The 12,650-nt window shown below is 45.7% G+C and overlaps 1 protein-coding gene across 1 annotated transcript in view; it reads right to left on the bottom strand.

The window, feature by feature from the left end:
* Window positions 1–1,725: 1,725 nt before the first annotated feature.
* The window catches only part of BMERB1 (bMERB domain containing 1), a 150,795-nt gene continuing 139,870 nt past the window's right edge, over window positions 1,726–12,650 (bottom strand). The window contains exons 4-6 of the mRNA XM_049903299.1: window positions 6,715–6,829; window positions 5,291–5,373; window positions 1,726–3,291 (exon numbers count right to left, since the gene is read on the bottom strand). Of these exons, the coding sequence (XP_049759256.1) occupies window positions 3,179–3,291; window positions 5,291–5,373; window positions 6,715–6,829 (311 nt within the window). The 3' untranslated portion in view covers window positions 1,726–3,178. The remainder of the gene's footprint in view (window positions 3,292–5,290; window positions 5,374–6,714; window positions 6,830–12,650) is intronic.

The following is a 12,650-nucleotide window of genomic DNA, read 5'->3' as shown; positions in this document are numbered from 1 at the left end:
AACACATTGGTGAAGCTAAGCTCAGTTTAGGACAGGGGTCAGTAAACTTTTCCTGAAAGGGCCAGAGAGTAAATATTTTAGAGATCAGGAGAGGAGGGTGAACAGAATGCTGAGGGCCAGGCCCTGAAGGTGAAGGTTTAAAGGAGATTGGAGAAGGGTCCACCTGCAAGGTAGGAGGCACGTCAAATAAATTGTGTATTGTATCAAATGCTACTGAGAACTAAGATAGGTGGAAGGCTAAAAAACACCAATTGGATATAACCAAACAGAGGTCACTGTTGACCCCGGTGAGAGGGGTTTCAGCAGCAAGAGAATGACAGAAGCCAGAATAAAATAGGTTGAGGAGGAAGTAGAAGTTAGGACAATAAATGATGTAAGGCTATGAAGACGTAGAAAGGTGGGAGCTGCAAGGAAAGATTGGATGGAGGGACTTTTTTTTTTTCTTTTAATTGTAGAGATTTGTTCAAATGCTGGCTGGAAGAGAAAGGAGCAAGGGGATAAGAGTGGTGACCCCATTGCTAACTACCACGGGGCCTTGGAAAAGGCCTTCCCTTCTACTTCTCCAGCTGTAAAATGCCTCCTTGGGTTGTTGTGAGGTGCAAAGGCGATAATGTGCAGTGTTCTGCACACAGTGATTTGCTCTCACTAAAGGGTATTCCTGTTATCCTCCCACCTGGCTTCTGGAAGGAGCATGTCTGGGTGGGCAGAACTCTGAGGTTCCCAGCTTTGCAGGCAACCTGGTGATGGGGGTAGCCTCTTGGATAATGACTTTCCTCTGCTCTACTGTGAAAGCCTAAATCAATGCTTTTTTTGGTTTTTATAAAATCAGTAGCAATAGCAGGAGCATAAGTTAGGTCCACCCCAGGTCCTCACGGATCTTCTGAAGGCAGGGTTTTTATGACAGTTTCCATCTCCTCTGGCTTGTTGGATTGATGAGTGACTGCTCTCTAACTGGGCCAAAGTCAGGCTTCCAGATGCATGTTTTCAGTGGGGAAAGGAGAGCCACAGGTCATTTGCTGCCTGGGGCTTTTCCTGTGAGTTAGTGGGGAGGCTCTGGCTTCATACTTGATCCAGGGTAGTGAGGGAAGACATGGTGTCCCCTAAGGCCAACGTGTGGTACTGGCAGTGGCTTGGGGAAATGGCAGGAAGTGAGATGCAGCCGAAACCTGGACTGAAGCCAAAAAACATGGGAGATAGTGATGCTGAAGAGCTGGGGAAGGGGCGAGGGGGCCCCCAAGCTAGCTCACTCTGGAGTCCATACAGCCTGCTATGTAAACTCCCAAAGCTGACATGACCAGAGGGATATTCAGATTAACTTTCAATTTACAGATGTTTTAAAATGTTATTTGTTCATGCAGAACAGGTTTTAGTAGCGCTTCCAGGCTCAGACAGACTAGGAAGAAAGGCCTGGTAATCTACGTCATAAAATCAACCAGTGAAAACCATGTGGATCACATTGGTCTGATCCTATTGTGCATGAGATCACCACGAGTTGGGGTCTGACTCAATGGCAGCTAACAACAACACTCAGTAAATGGCCCAATAATGTCATGTGTAGGAGTCTATTTTAAGGAGAAATCAGAAATCCAGATGAAGCTGCATCCCCCAGGATGTTGTTAGCAACATTATTTATAAGACTGAAAAACCAGAAGCAGCTAAGTGTCCAAGAGTGAGGAAATGGTTAGAGAAGTTACGGTATATCCACAAGATGCATTAATAAGAAACCACTGAAAATATTTGTGAAGAGTATTTAATGTTTTACAAAGAGTTTTTAATGATGTGGGAGAACAATAGTGATATAATGCTAAGTGGAAAAAAAAATGGTACAGTATGAGACCAATCATGGGCGGGAAAAAAAAGCATAGAAGATGGAAAAAGAAATACGTCAAAATGTCAAAGGTGGACTCTGACTGGAGGGATTCTGTAACTTCATACTTCCTGAATGGTCTACTATGTACACAGTTTACTTCTGTAATCAAAAGGAAAAGTAAAAACTTTTAAAATGCTGTGTATGTGGTTTCCATTTTTATTTTCTCTGATGGATGGTTGCACTTCAGCGAATCTTGAGTTAGGCTAACTACTGAGGCCCGTCACGACACACACACGGCTACAGAGAGGTCACATGGGCTATGCCTGGCTGGCTGCAGCAAATACACATCGAGTTACATGGATGGAACTGTTAGGCTGGTTAAAGTACGCCACCAAGTGAAGGGACATGGTTGGGTCAGGCTGCCTCTCCCGCCTGTTGCTGCTCTCTCCTGATGGATGCAAGGTCTGTGTGCAGGCAGGGCTGGTGAGGTGGCGTCCTACTGGCACTCCCTCTGGGCCCCACAGCAGGCAGGGAGAGCATCCTCTCTGGGTCTCTTCCTGTCTGCCCTGCCTTGGATGTTGGAGCCTTTAGTGCTCTGCTACCTCCTCCAACCACTGGGTCTGCTCCAGCCTGGCCTCCCCATTCCCACTCTGCTCCCCACCCGTGAGACTAATGCTCCGAGGGAAGGAAGAGCCAACAGCTCAGTGGACACGCTCCTGATGTGAAGCGTGCTCAGACACAGGCTGGGAGGAAGTGGGAGATGTGACCACAGTGCTACACAAAAGCACAATCTTGACAGATGGGCCCTCTGTGTCCCCGAGAATGCCACATTTATGGCACCTGAGAGACGTGTGGGCTCTGTGGAGCCCTCCGGGGCACACTGCCTGGGGAGGGGACAGACAGGACAGACTTGTGCCCATTTGGGGCAGGGCTGACAGCAGAGCAAAGGGTGAATGGGAGATGTGTCCAACATGGTGCTAGGTGGTTGAGAAGTTAAAACTATACACACCGGGGGACAATGCCGCTCTCCCAGTCCATTCACACGGTGGGTTAGATACAGCTAGATAGACGTGGAGATATACTTTTTCAAAGGAGGACCTTTCCTGGTGGCTGGATAAAAGGTGAGACAGACTCCTGGGTTCAGCATGCTCTGGGAAGGGCCATGCGACGGTGAGGGACTCCCTATTGCTACACTCTGTACAGGGCGGCTGGGCCTGCCCGCCGCGCCCATGGCCCCTGGCGGCAGTCACAGGCTTGCCTTCAACCCCTTCTGCCTTGGAGAACTCTTGGGCCCCGGTGAAATGGGGGCTATGAAGACAAGAGGGTGGGAAGGGGTCCCCATGGCCCTGGGGGCACCCCGCATGGGGGCTACATGATGTTGCACTGGGTGGCCCCACAACAATCCTTGATGAGTGCCAGCCCCGTCTTGGCCACCGTGGGCTTGCTAGGTGGAGGCTCTGCTTTCTTCTCTGCCCGGGAGCCTGTGGCAAGGTAGGAGCACAGAGGGAGAGAGGGAGAGATGAGGTGAGGACTGCCCCGACCATTTGTAGCTCCAGCCCCACCCCAACCCCTCGCCAGGGCTTGCTCAACTCCACAAGCCAGGTGGTGTGGCAATGATAGCTGATGTGTGTTTTAAATGGTCCTGGTGACTGTTGTCACCTCCCTCTGGGCACAATGGCCTTCAATCCTCAGCTTCCAGCCACAGCTTTTCACCCTTCACCTATTCAGCTCTCCTCATCAATGCATCTGCCAAGCCTAGCTCAGGGCCTGGCATTCAAGAAGTATTTGGTAGATGGATAAACAGGAAATTTTGTTCAAGTCACTTTAGCCTGAGGGCTCATATCTTTCAGTTCTGGAAAATGCTCATACATTATCTCTTCAGGTATTCTCCTACCTTCATTACCTGTTTTCTTGCCTTTTGGAATGCCTATTAGATGTAAGTTGGACCTTCTCATTGTATCCTCCATGTCTCATAACCTCTCTTTTCTATTTTCTATCTCTTTGTCTCTCTATACTGCATTCTTGGTAATTTCTTTAAAGACCGTGTGCCTTGTGATTTTAGGGGCCAGCAGAAGGGACTACAGCCCTTCTTTTTCTTCACTACATCCTTGTTTTCCTGGGGTGTTAATGGGTGGTCAGTGAAAACTGAGTTTGTCATTGTAGTAGATAGTGGCAGCTTTTGGGTTTTGTCTTCCCAGCAAGATTTCCAATCCCTCTTCCTCTGGGAACAGACTGTCCTTGTGGCTGCAGGGGTGGGCATGTGACACTGACCTGGCCAATCACAGTATCCCACCCTCTTGGTGACAGTGATTAGCCTGAGAGCTGGATACATAATCCAAGAAGGGTCAATCAGACTCCTTCTCTGAGATTTATATATTTCAATACCAGAATAGAGAATCTGTGGAATTGCCCTGAAGGTGCTAAACTGTGGTCTGGCCCCATGGAGAAGGCTGGCTTAGTAGGAGAATATGAAGTTAACATGTAAAGAGGGGCAGGGATAAGAAATGGAAGGAAAGTGAGGGAGGTCTAACAATGTTCTGTCCCTCAGGTCCTGGTTTGTGTTGCTCTTCTTTCAACAAATCCCCTTTTTTGCTTAGGCTAGCTTGAATAAAGGTCCATTTCTTATAATTGAAAGAGGCCTCACTGATACGGCAGCGATACATTTTAGAAACACTAGAACAACAAAGAAAAGATCGTTCTTTTGACAGCAGGAGCCGTTATCACTTTAATATGCTAAGAGACACTGGCATCCTCCAAGTAGAGGGTCAAGTATACAGCATTTCCCAAACTTATTTCACATGAAACCCTTTTTTGCTAAAAGTATCTTGTGAGGCTAATATTCTAAGAAGCATGCCTCCTGCTCCACTCCTCCAGAGGTTCCAGCCCCAACAGAGCTTCTTCTAGAGGGGGCCAGAGCTCCCTGGGCTTCAGTCTCACATTCTTGCCTTGGTGCCCACCCAGCTCCATGTGATTAAGGAGGGGAGGCCGCTGCCAGGACTGGCTATATGATTTGTATAGCCCAGTGCAAAATGAAAATGTGAGGCTACTTGTTCAAAAAAGGGAGTCCCTGGGGTGGCACAAATGGTTAAGTGCTTAACTACTAACTGAGAGGTTGGCAGTTCAAACCCACCCAGAGGTGCCTCAGAAGAAGGGCCTGGTGATCTGTTTCTGAAAGGTCACAACCTTGAAAATCCTATGGAGCGCACCTGGGGTCACCATCAGTTCAGAACTGACTCCATGGCATGTGGTTTGGTTTTTTTGGTTTTTGTTCAAAAATTATTTCAAGACGGTGGCAGCAGAGCATTAAACCAAACGTGGGGTTCTTCTAACTGTGGATGAGCCAGCCTGGCTGCCGCCATGCTATGGGTCAATGAAAGCATTTCCTTGTGTGCCCTTTGGCTTCCAAATTTCTTTTAAATTCCTTTTCTGTTGGATGGGGGGTGGGGTGGGTGTGGGGAAAGGAATCATGTCTGCACTCACTGGCTGGCGATTTGGTTACTTTGTCTAGAGGTTTTAACTTGATTCTCAGGAAATCAGCCATTTCTTTGTCTTCCTCTTGTTCCCTGTGAAGGCAGATGTGAAAGAGAAAAGTCTAGTGAATAAGGAAAGCACCAAGGAACCAATGAAATGAGGCAAGAGATTAGTTAGGTGGGCCAATGGGTAGGGTTTTGTAGGTGCGGTGCATACGTTGTTGGGTGTTACCTGTGTATGTTGTGTTTGATGAACTTGGTCTGAAGCAGAGAGACGTACAAAGGTATCTGCTGACCTGGGACGGGGTGAGATCCTAGGGCAGGGGTATGGACCTTATAGAACTCGTTCTCTGTGCCAGGGGCTCAGTGAGCTGTGCAGTACCTCTTGACCCTGTGCCTTTAAGCCACCTTAGATACCTTGCTCCCACAAGGTGGAGGTGCATGGTAGAGCTCTGGGGGAGAGTCCCCTCGGCTCTTTCGAGGCTCATCAGGACCAAAGTTGGGGAGCCCAGCCTGGCTGAGCTAGGCAGGTAATTCCTGAAAGGAGTCTCAGAGGACCCAGAGAGTGAAGAAGACATTGCCCTCTGGGTTAGGAGAGGCCCTGGGAGCCAGGGGACACTGGTCTCCTCTCCTTTGCTCAGGGACAAAAATATTCAAGAATCAACATTCACAGCTTTCCAGTCCTCAGGCCCTCAGATCTGCACTGTAGGCTCACGGTCTTTGTTGTGTCCAGATCAAAGAGACAGGTGTGACTGCAAATAGGAGACCTTGACCCCTGGGAAGGGGCACTGAGGCCTTTCTCCAAAGAGAGGAGAAAGCCAAAGACAAGCCTGGGACGTGGAGATGGAGGGGAAGAAGCAAGTCAGTGCGGAGGACAGTTTCCATAGCAAAGGACGGAAGTTTCCAGAAGTTGTTTTGAGGCATGGGGAGAAAGCTCAGTGAAGAGAATTGGTTAAGAAGCTTTGAAATTGAAAGGTCAACAATTACTCTAAAGCAAAGATGAGAAGACTAGAGTATAGAAACATGGGAACAAACAGAACTCAATATAAGAGAATGTTGACTCATTGTAAAAATGTAACTAATATCACTAAACAAATTTTATAGAAATTGTCAAATGGGAACCTAATTTACTGTGTAAACCTTCACCAAAATCACAATAACATATTATTTTAACAAAAGAAGCTCTGTCTTCCTTGTCACCTCTTCAAGTGACATTATTAGCTGAAGGCACACAGGCCTTTGCAAGGCTTTTGGGGGCTGGATTTGAGTTTCTCTTGAATATGAATTGCGGTATGTTTGGGCTCAGTGTTCCTCCTGAAGCCTTAGCGGGGCCGCACCTGCTGGGGAAGACTGTGTGTCTGGGAGCAGACTGGTGTTTCAGGAGTGGGCTCAGGGTTGGGCGGCGGTCTCATGGGGGGCCTACAACCCACTGACCTTAAGCGCTCGACCTCCGCATCGTCCACCAGGAAGTCTCTCTTCTGCACCAGTCTGTGGATCTTCTGGATTAGCTCGTCCTCTCTCTGCTTCTGCAGCTTGGTTTTTTCTTTTTCTGGGAAGAAGAAAACATCAGCAAAGGAACAGGTGAGTGTAATGTTGAAAGCACCGGAGTCCGAGGGGCCAGCCATGAAAGCCTGGCTATGCCATTTCACGCGCCACATGAACCTGGGGAAGCAACATCACCTCTTCGAGCCTGAGTTTCCTCATCTGTAAAATGCATGCAGTAGTCACGCCACTAGGCGGAACCATTATTAACATTTTGGAGTCATCCTTCCAGTCATTTTCTACGTATAAATAATAACATTTTTTAAAATTGGGAAATCACAATGTATATACAATTTGGTATCCTGGCTTCTTGTGGTCGTTGTTTCTAGTTACTGATATGCTATGAAGGTTTTTCCATGTTATTCTACATTCTTCTACACCATCATTAACATTGGCTGCTAGTTTTCTATTGTATGAATGTACCATGATTTAAAAAAATGAGTTTCATGCTTATAAAAAAAACTGCATGTAAGAGGAAATCACCAAATCAATACCACTTACAGTAGCCCCCAAGAAGATAAAATACTTAGGAATAAATCCTACTAGAGATGTAAAAAACTTATACAAAGAAAACTACAAAACGCAAGAAACCAAAAGAGACCTACATAAGTGGAAAAACATACCTTGCTCATGGATAGGAAGGCTTAACATTGTAAAAATATCTGTTCTACCAAAAGCGATCCATAGATTTCATGCAATTCCAATCCAAATTCCAACGACATTTTTTAATGAGATGGAGAAACAAATCACCAACTTCATGTGGAAGGGAAAGAGGCCCTGGATAAGTAAAGCGTTGCTGAAAAAGAAGAACAAAGTGGGAGGCCTCACTCTACCTGATTTTAGAAACTATTATACTGCCACAGTAGTCAAAACAGCCTGGTACTGGTACAACAACAGATACATAGACCAATGGAACAGAATTGAGAATCCAGACATAAATCCATCCACATATCAGCAGTTGATATTTGACAAAGGCCCCAAATCAGTTAAATGCGGAAAAGACAGTCTTTTTAACAAATGATGCTGGCATAACTGGATACCCATCTGCAAAAAAATGAAACAAGACCCATACCTCACACCATGCACAAAACTAACTCAAAATGGATCAAAGACCTAAATATAAAATCTAAAATGATAAAGATCATGGAATAAAAAATAGGGACAATGCTAGGAGCCCTAATACATGGCATAAACAGTATACAAAACATTACTAATAATGCAGAAGAAAAAGTACATAACTGGGAGCTCCTAAAAATCAAACACCTATGCTCATCCAAAGACTTCACCAAAAAAGTGAAAAGATTACCTACAGACTGGGAAAAAGTTTTTAGCTGTGACATTTCCGATCAGCGCCTGATCTCTAAAATCTATATGATACTGCAAAAACTCAACTACAAAAAGACAAATAATCCAATTAAAAAATGGGCAAAAGATATGAACAGACACTTCACTAAAGAAGACATTCAGGTAGCTAACAGATACATGAGGAAATGCTCACGATCATTAGTCATTAGAGAAATGCAAATCAAAACTACAATGAGATTCTATCTCACTCCAAAGAGGCTGGCATTAATCCAAAAAACAAAAAAGAATAAATGTTGGAGAGGTTGTGGAGAGACTGGAACACTTATACACTGCTGGTGGGAATATAAAATGATACAACCACTTTGGAAATCAATTTGGCACTTCCTTAAAAAGCTAGAAATAGAACTACCATATGATCCAGCAATCCCACTCCTTGGAATATATCCTAAAGAAATAAGAGCCTTTACACGAATAGATATATGCACACCCATGTTCATTGCAGCACTGTTTACAACAGGAAAAAGATGGAAGCAACCAAGGTGCCCATCAGTGGACGAATGGATAAATTACGGTATATTCACACAATGGAATACTACCCATCGATAAAGAACAGTGATGAATCTGTGAAACATTTCATAACATGGAGGAATTGGAAGGCATTATGCTGAGTGAAATTAGTTGCAAAAGGACAAATATTGTATAAGACCACTATTATAAGAACTCGAGAAATAGTTTAAACTGAGAAGAAAATATTCTTTGATGGTTACGAGAGGGGGGAGGGTGGGAGGGTGGGAGGGGGTATTCACTATTTAGATAGTCGCTAAGGACTACTATAGGTGAAGGGAGAGACAACGCACAATACAGGAGAGGTCAACACAACTGGACTAAACGAAAAGCAAAGAAGTCTCCTGAATAAACTGAATGCTTTGAAGGCTGGCGTAGCAGGGGTAGGGGTTTGAGGACCAGGGTTTCAGGGGACATCTAAGTCAATTGGCATAATAAAATCTATTAAAACATTCTGCATCCCACTTTGGTGAGTGGTGTCTGGGCTCTTAAACGCTAGCAAGAGGCCATCTAAAATGCATCAATTGGTCTCAACCCACCTGGACCAAAGGAGAATGAAGAACATCAAGGACACAAGGTAATTACAAGCCCAAGAGACAGAAAGGGCCACATAAACCAGAGACTACATCAGCCTGAGACCAGAAGAACTAGATGGTGCCTGGCTACAATCGATGACTGCCCTGACAGAGGACACAACAGAGAACCCCTGAGGGAGCAGGAGAGCAGTGGGATGCAGACCCCAAATTCTCATAAGACCAGACTTAATGGTCTGACTGAGACTGGAGGGACCCCAGTGGTGATGGCCCCCAGACCTTCTGTTGGCCCAGGACAGGAACCATTCCCAAAGCCAACTCTTCAGACATGGATTGGACTGGACAATGGGATGGAGAGGGATGCCGGTGAAGAGTGAGCTTCTTGGATCAGGTGGACACTTGAGACTATGTTGGCATCTCCTGTCTGGAGGGGAGATGAGAGGGTGGAGGGGGTTAGAAGCTGGCAGAATGGACACAAAAAGAGAGTGGAGGGAGGGAGCGGGCTGTCTTATTAGAGGGAGAGCAATTGGGAGTACGTAGCAAGGTGTATATAAGTTTTTGTATGAGAGACTGACTTGATTTGTAAACTTTCACTTAAACCACAATAAAAATTAAACAAACAAACAAAACGCATGCATTAATGTTAGTAAATGGTTTAGTGTGGCGTCTGGCCGTGGCAAGCACTCAATAAATGGTAATGACAGACGAAATGGGCTCTGCAGGGGTGAGGAGGGGCTGAGGAAGGGGTGTTGAGAGGGAATTAGTCTGCAGTGAAGTAAGCCAATCTGTCAGATGAAAATAATCAATGCTAATGAAATCAGTCCAGTCACAAATACCAAGGGCCAGGGTGCTGTTGAGGACCCTGGGTGGCACAAATGGTTTGGACTTGACTGATAACCTAAAGGCTGGCAGTTCGAACCCATCTGGCAGTAGTGTAGAAGAAAAGGCCTGGCGATCTGCTTCCATTAAGTTTACAACCAAGAAAGCCCTATGGAGCAGTTCTACTATGTAACAACGTAGGGTCACGAGGAATCAGAATCAACTCGAAAGCAACTGACAACAGAGGATGCTGTCTTAGTTACCTACTGCTGCCGTAACATACCATGAGTGGGTGGCTTTAAAGAACAGAAATTTCTTTTCACACAGTTCTGGTGACTTAAAGGCCAAATCACGGCCTTGGCTGTGTGGATTCCTTCCTTATTGGTAGCCCTGGGTGTTCTTTGGTTTCTGGCGTCTCTCTTCCCCCCAGGTCTTTGTCTCTGTGTCTAATCTGTTCTTTTGATAACTCAGAAGTGATTAGATTTAGAACCCACCCAAAATCAAGTATGATCCAATTAACATAACAAAGAAAACTCTATTTCCAAACAGGATCATGTCCATAGATATAGGGGTTAGGATACCAACACATATTTTGGGGAACACAATTTAATCCATTAACAGATGCCAAAGAGAAAAGAAAAAGCCTGAAGGTACTGATCAAGAGAATCAGGAGGGCTATAACTTAAGCCCACTTTGGCTTCCTCTGGTCAGACCCTTCAGAAGTGCCTAGAATGAAGGCAGCTTATCCATTCTGCCTGCCTAGGACTGGCATTGAGAATTTCCTCTGGATCTGGAAGCAGAACTAGAGGTGAGGAGAACATAATACTTGGTCAGGAGAGAATATTAGTGTCTCCCATTAACCAGAAGGTCTCAGTGAAAAAGGATGGTGGGATTTCTAGCCACATTTCCAGAGGGCGGGGCAGCCCCAGGATTCCAGCTGTCACCACATTGGATGATGGTGGTATTCCGGTGGGGAACCCAAGGACCTGACTACTGATCATTCAGAGCACTGCAGAGCTGCTTCCCTGCCCCTCCATGCAAGTTGACCACAGCACCCACATACTTGCCAGGGGCACCCTGCTCTGCTCCAACTCTCCCAGGGAATCCATCTGTGGTGTCACATTGTCTCCAAGTAACCCACAACAGCACTCCCATAGTCCCAGGTGGTCTCCACCTATCCCCAGATTTTTGCCAGAGTCACCCAACGATGCACAGGGTCTGCAAGCAACTGCCAAGCCTTCTTGCCCAGGCATTCATGCACCATGTTTTCTAGTTCTCACCAATGACGGGCATTACCATCCGTCCCCAGATTCTCGGCTGCACCTCCCAGCCACTCCCGGAAGAAATCACCTACTCCAAGAAGTAACCCATGCCAACTTATAAACCAGTTCCTTACCCAAGGCTCCAAGACACTGGTTGTTATGGATTGAATTGTGTCCTCCCAAAATGTGTGTTGTAAACCCTAACCCCTATACCTGTGGTAAGGAGCCCTGGTAGTGGAGTGGTTAAGTGTTGGGCAGCTAACCCAAGAGTCAGCCATTCCAACCTACCAGCTGCTCTGTAGGAGAAAGATGCTACAGTTTGCTTCTATAAAGATTGCAGCCTAGGAAACCCTGTTGGGCAGTTCTACTCTGTCTTATAGAGTTGATGTGAGTCGGAATTGACTCCACAGCGATGGGTATACCTGTGGTTATAACCCCATTTGGAAATGGGTTTTCTTTTTGATGTTAAGAGACCATATCAGTGTAGGGTGTATTTTAAGCCCATCATCTTTGAGATAATACAAAGAGCAGATTAGGCATAAAGAAGCAAGCAGAGTTTGGGGAAGATAAGATGCCATACCTCATGAAGATCACCAGGGAACCAAGGAACAAGGGCCTTCCTCCAGAGTCAACAGAGAGAGAAAACCTTCCCCTACAGCCGGCGCCCTGAATCTGAACTTTGGGAAAATATCGAAGTTGTCAAGGATTTCATTTTACTTGAATACACAATCAGCACCCATGGAAGCAGCAGTCAAGAAATGAAACAACTCATTGCATTGGACAAATCTGCTGCAAAAGACCTTGTTATGTATTTATTTAATTGTACTTTAGATGAAGGTTTACAGAACAAACTAGTTTTTCATTAAGCAGTTAGTACACATATTGTTTTATGCCACTGGTTAACAACACCATGACACGTCAACACTCTTCCTTCTCAACCTTAGGTTCTCTATTACCAGCTTTCCTGTCTCCTCCTGCCTTCTTTCTAGTCCTTGCCCCAGGGCTGATGTGCCCCTTGAGTTTCATTTCGTTTTACGGGCCTGTCCAACCTTTGGCTGAAGGGTGAACCTCAGGAATGACTTCATTACTGAGATGATAGGGTGTCCAGGGGCCATACTCTCACCATTTCTCTGGTCTGTGGCAGGCCAGCAAGTCTGGAAAAGACCTCTTTAAAGTACTAAAAAGCAAAGATGTCACTTTGAGGACTCCCAAAACACCCACTGCCTACTTTGAGGACTAAGCCATGGTATTTTCAATTGCCTCATATGCATGTGAAAGCTGGACAATAAAGAAGACCAAAGAAGAATTGATGCTTTTGAATTATGGTGTTGGCAAAGAATACTGA

The sequence above is a fragment of the Elephas maximus genome, chromosome 12 (genome assembly GCF_024166365.1).
Source record: "Elephas maximus indicus isolate mEleMax1 chromosome 12, mEleMax1 primary haplotype, whole genome shotgun sequence".
Taxonomy (NCBI): Eukaryota; Metazoa; Chordata; class Mammalia; order Proboscidea; family Elephantidae; genus Elephas; species Elephas maximus.
This window is presented reverse-complemented; position numbering and strand designations above follow the sequence as displayed.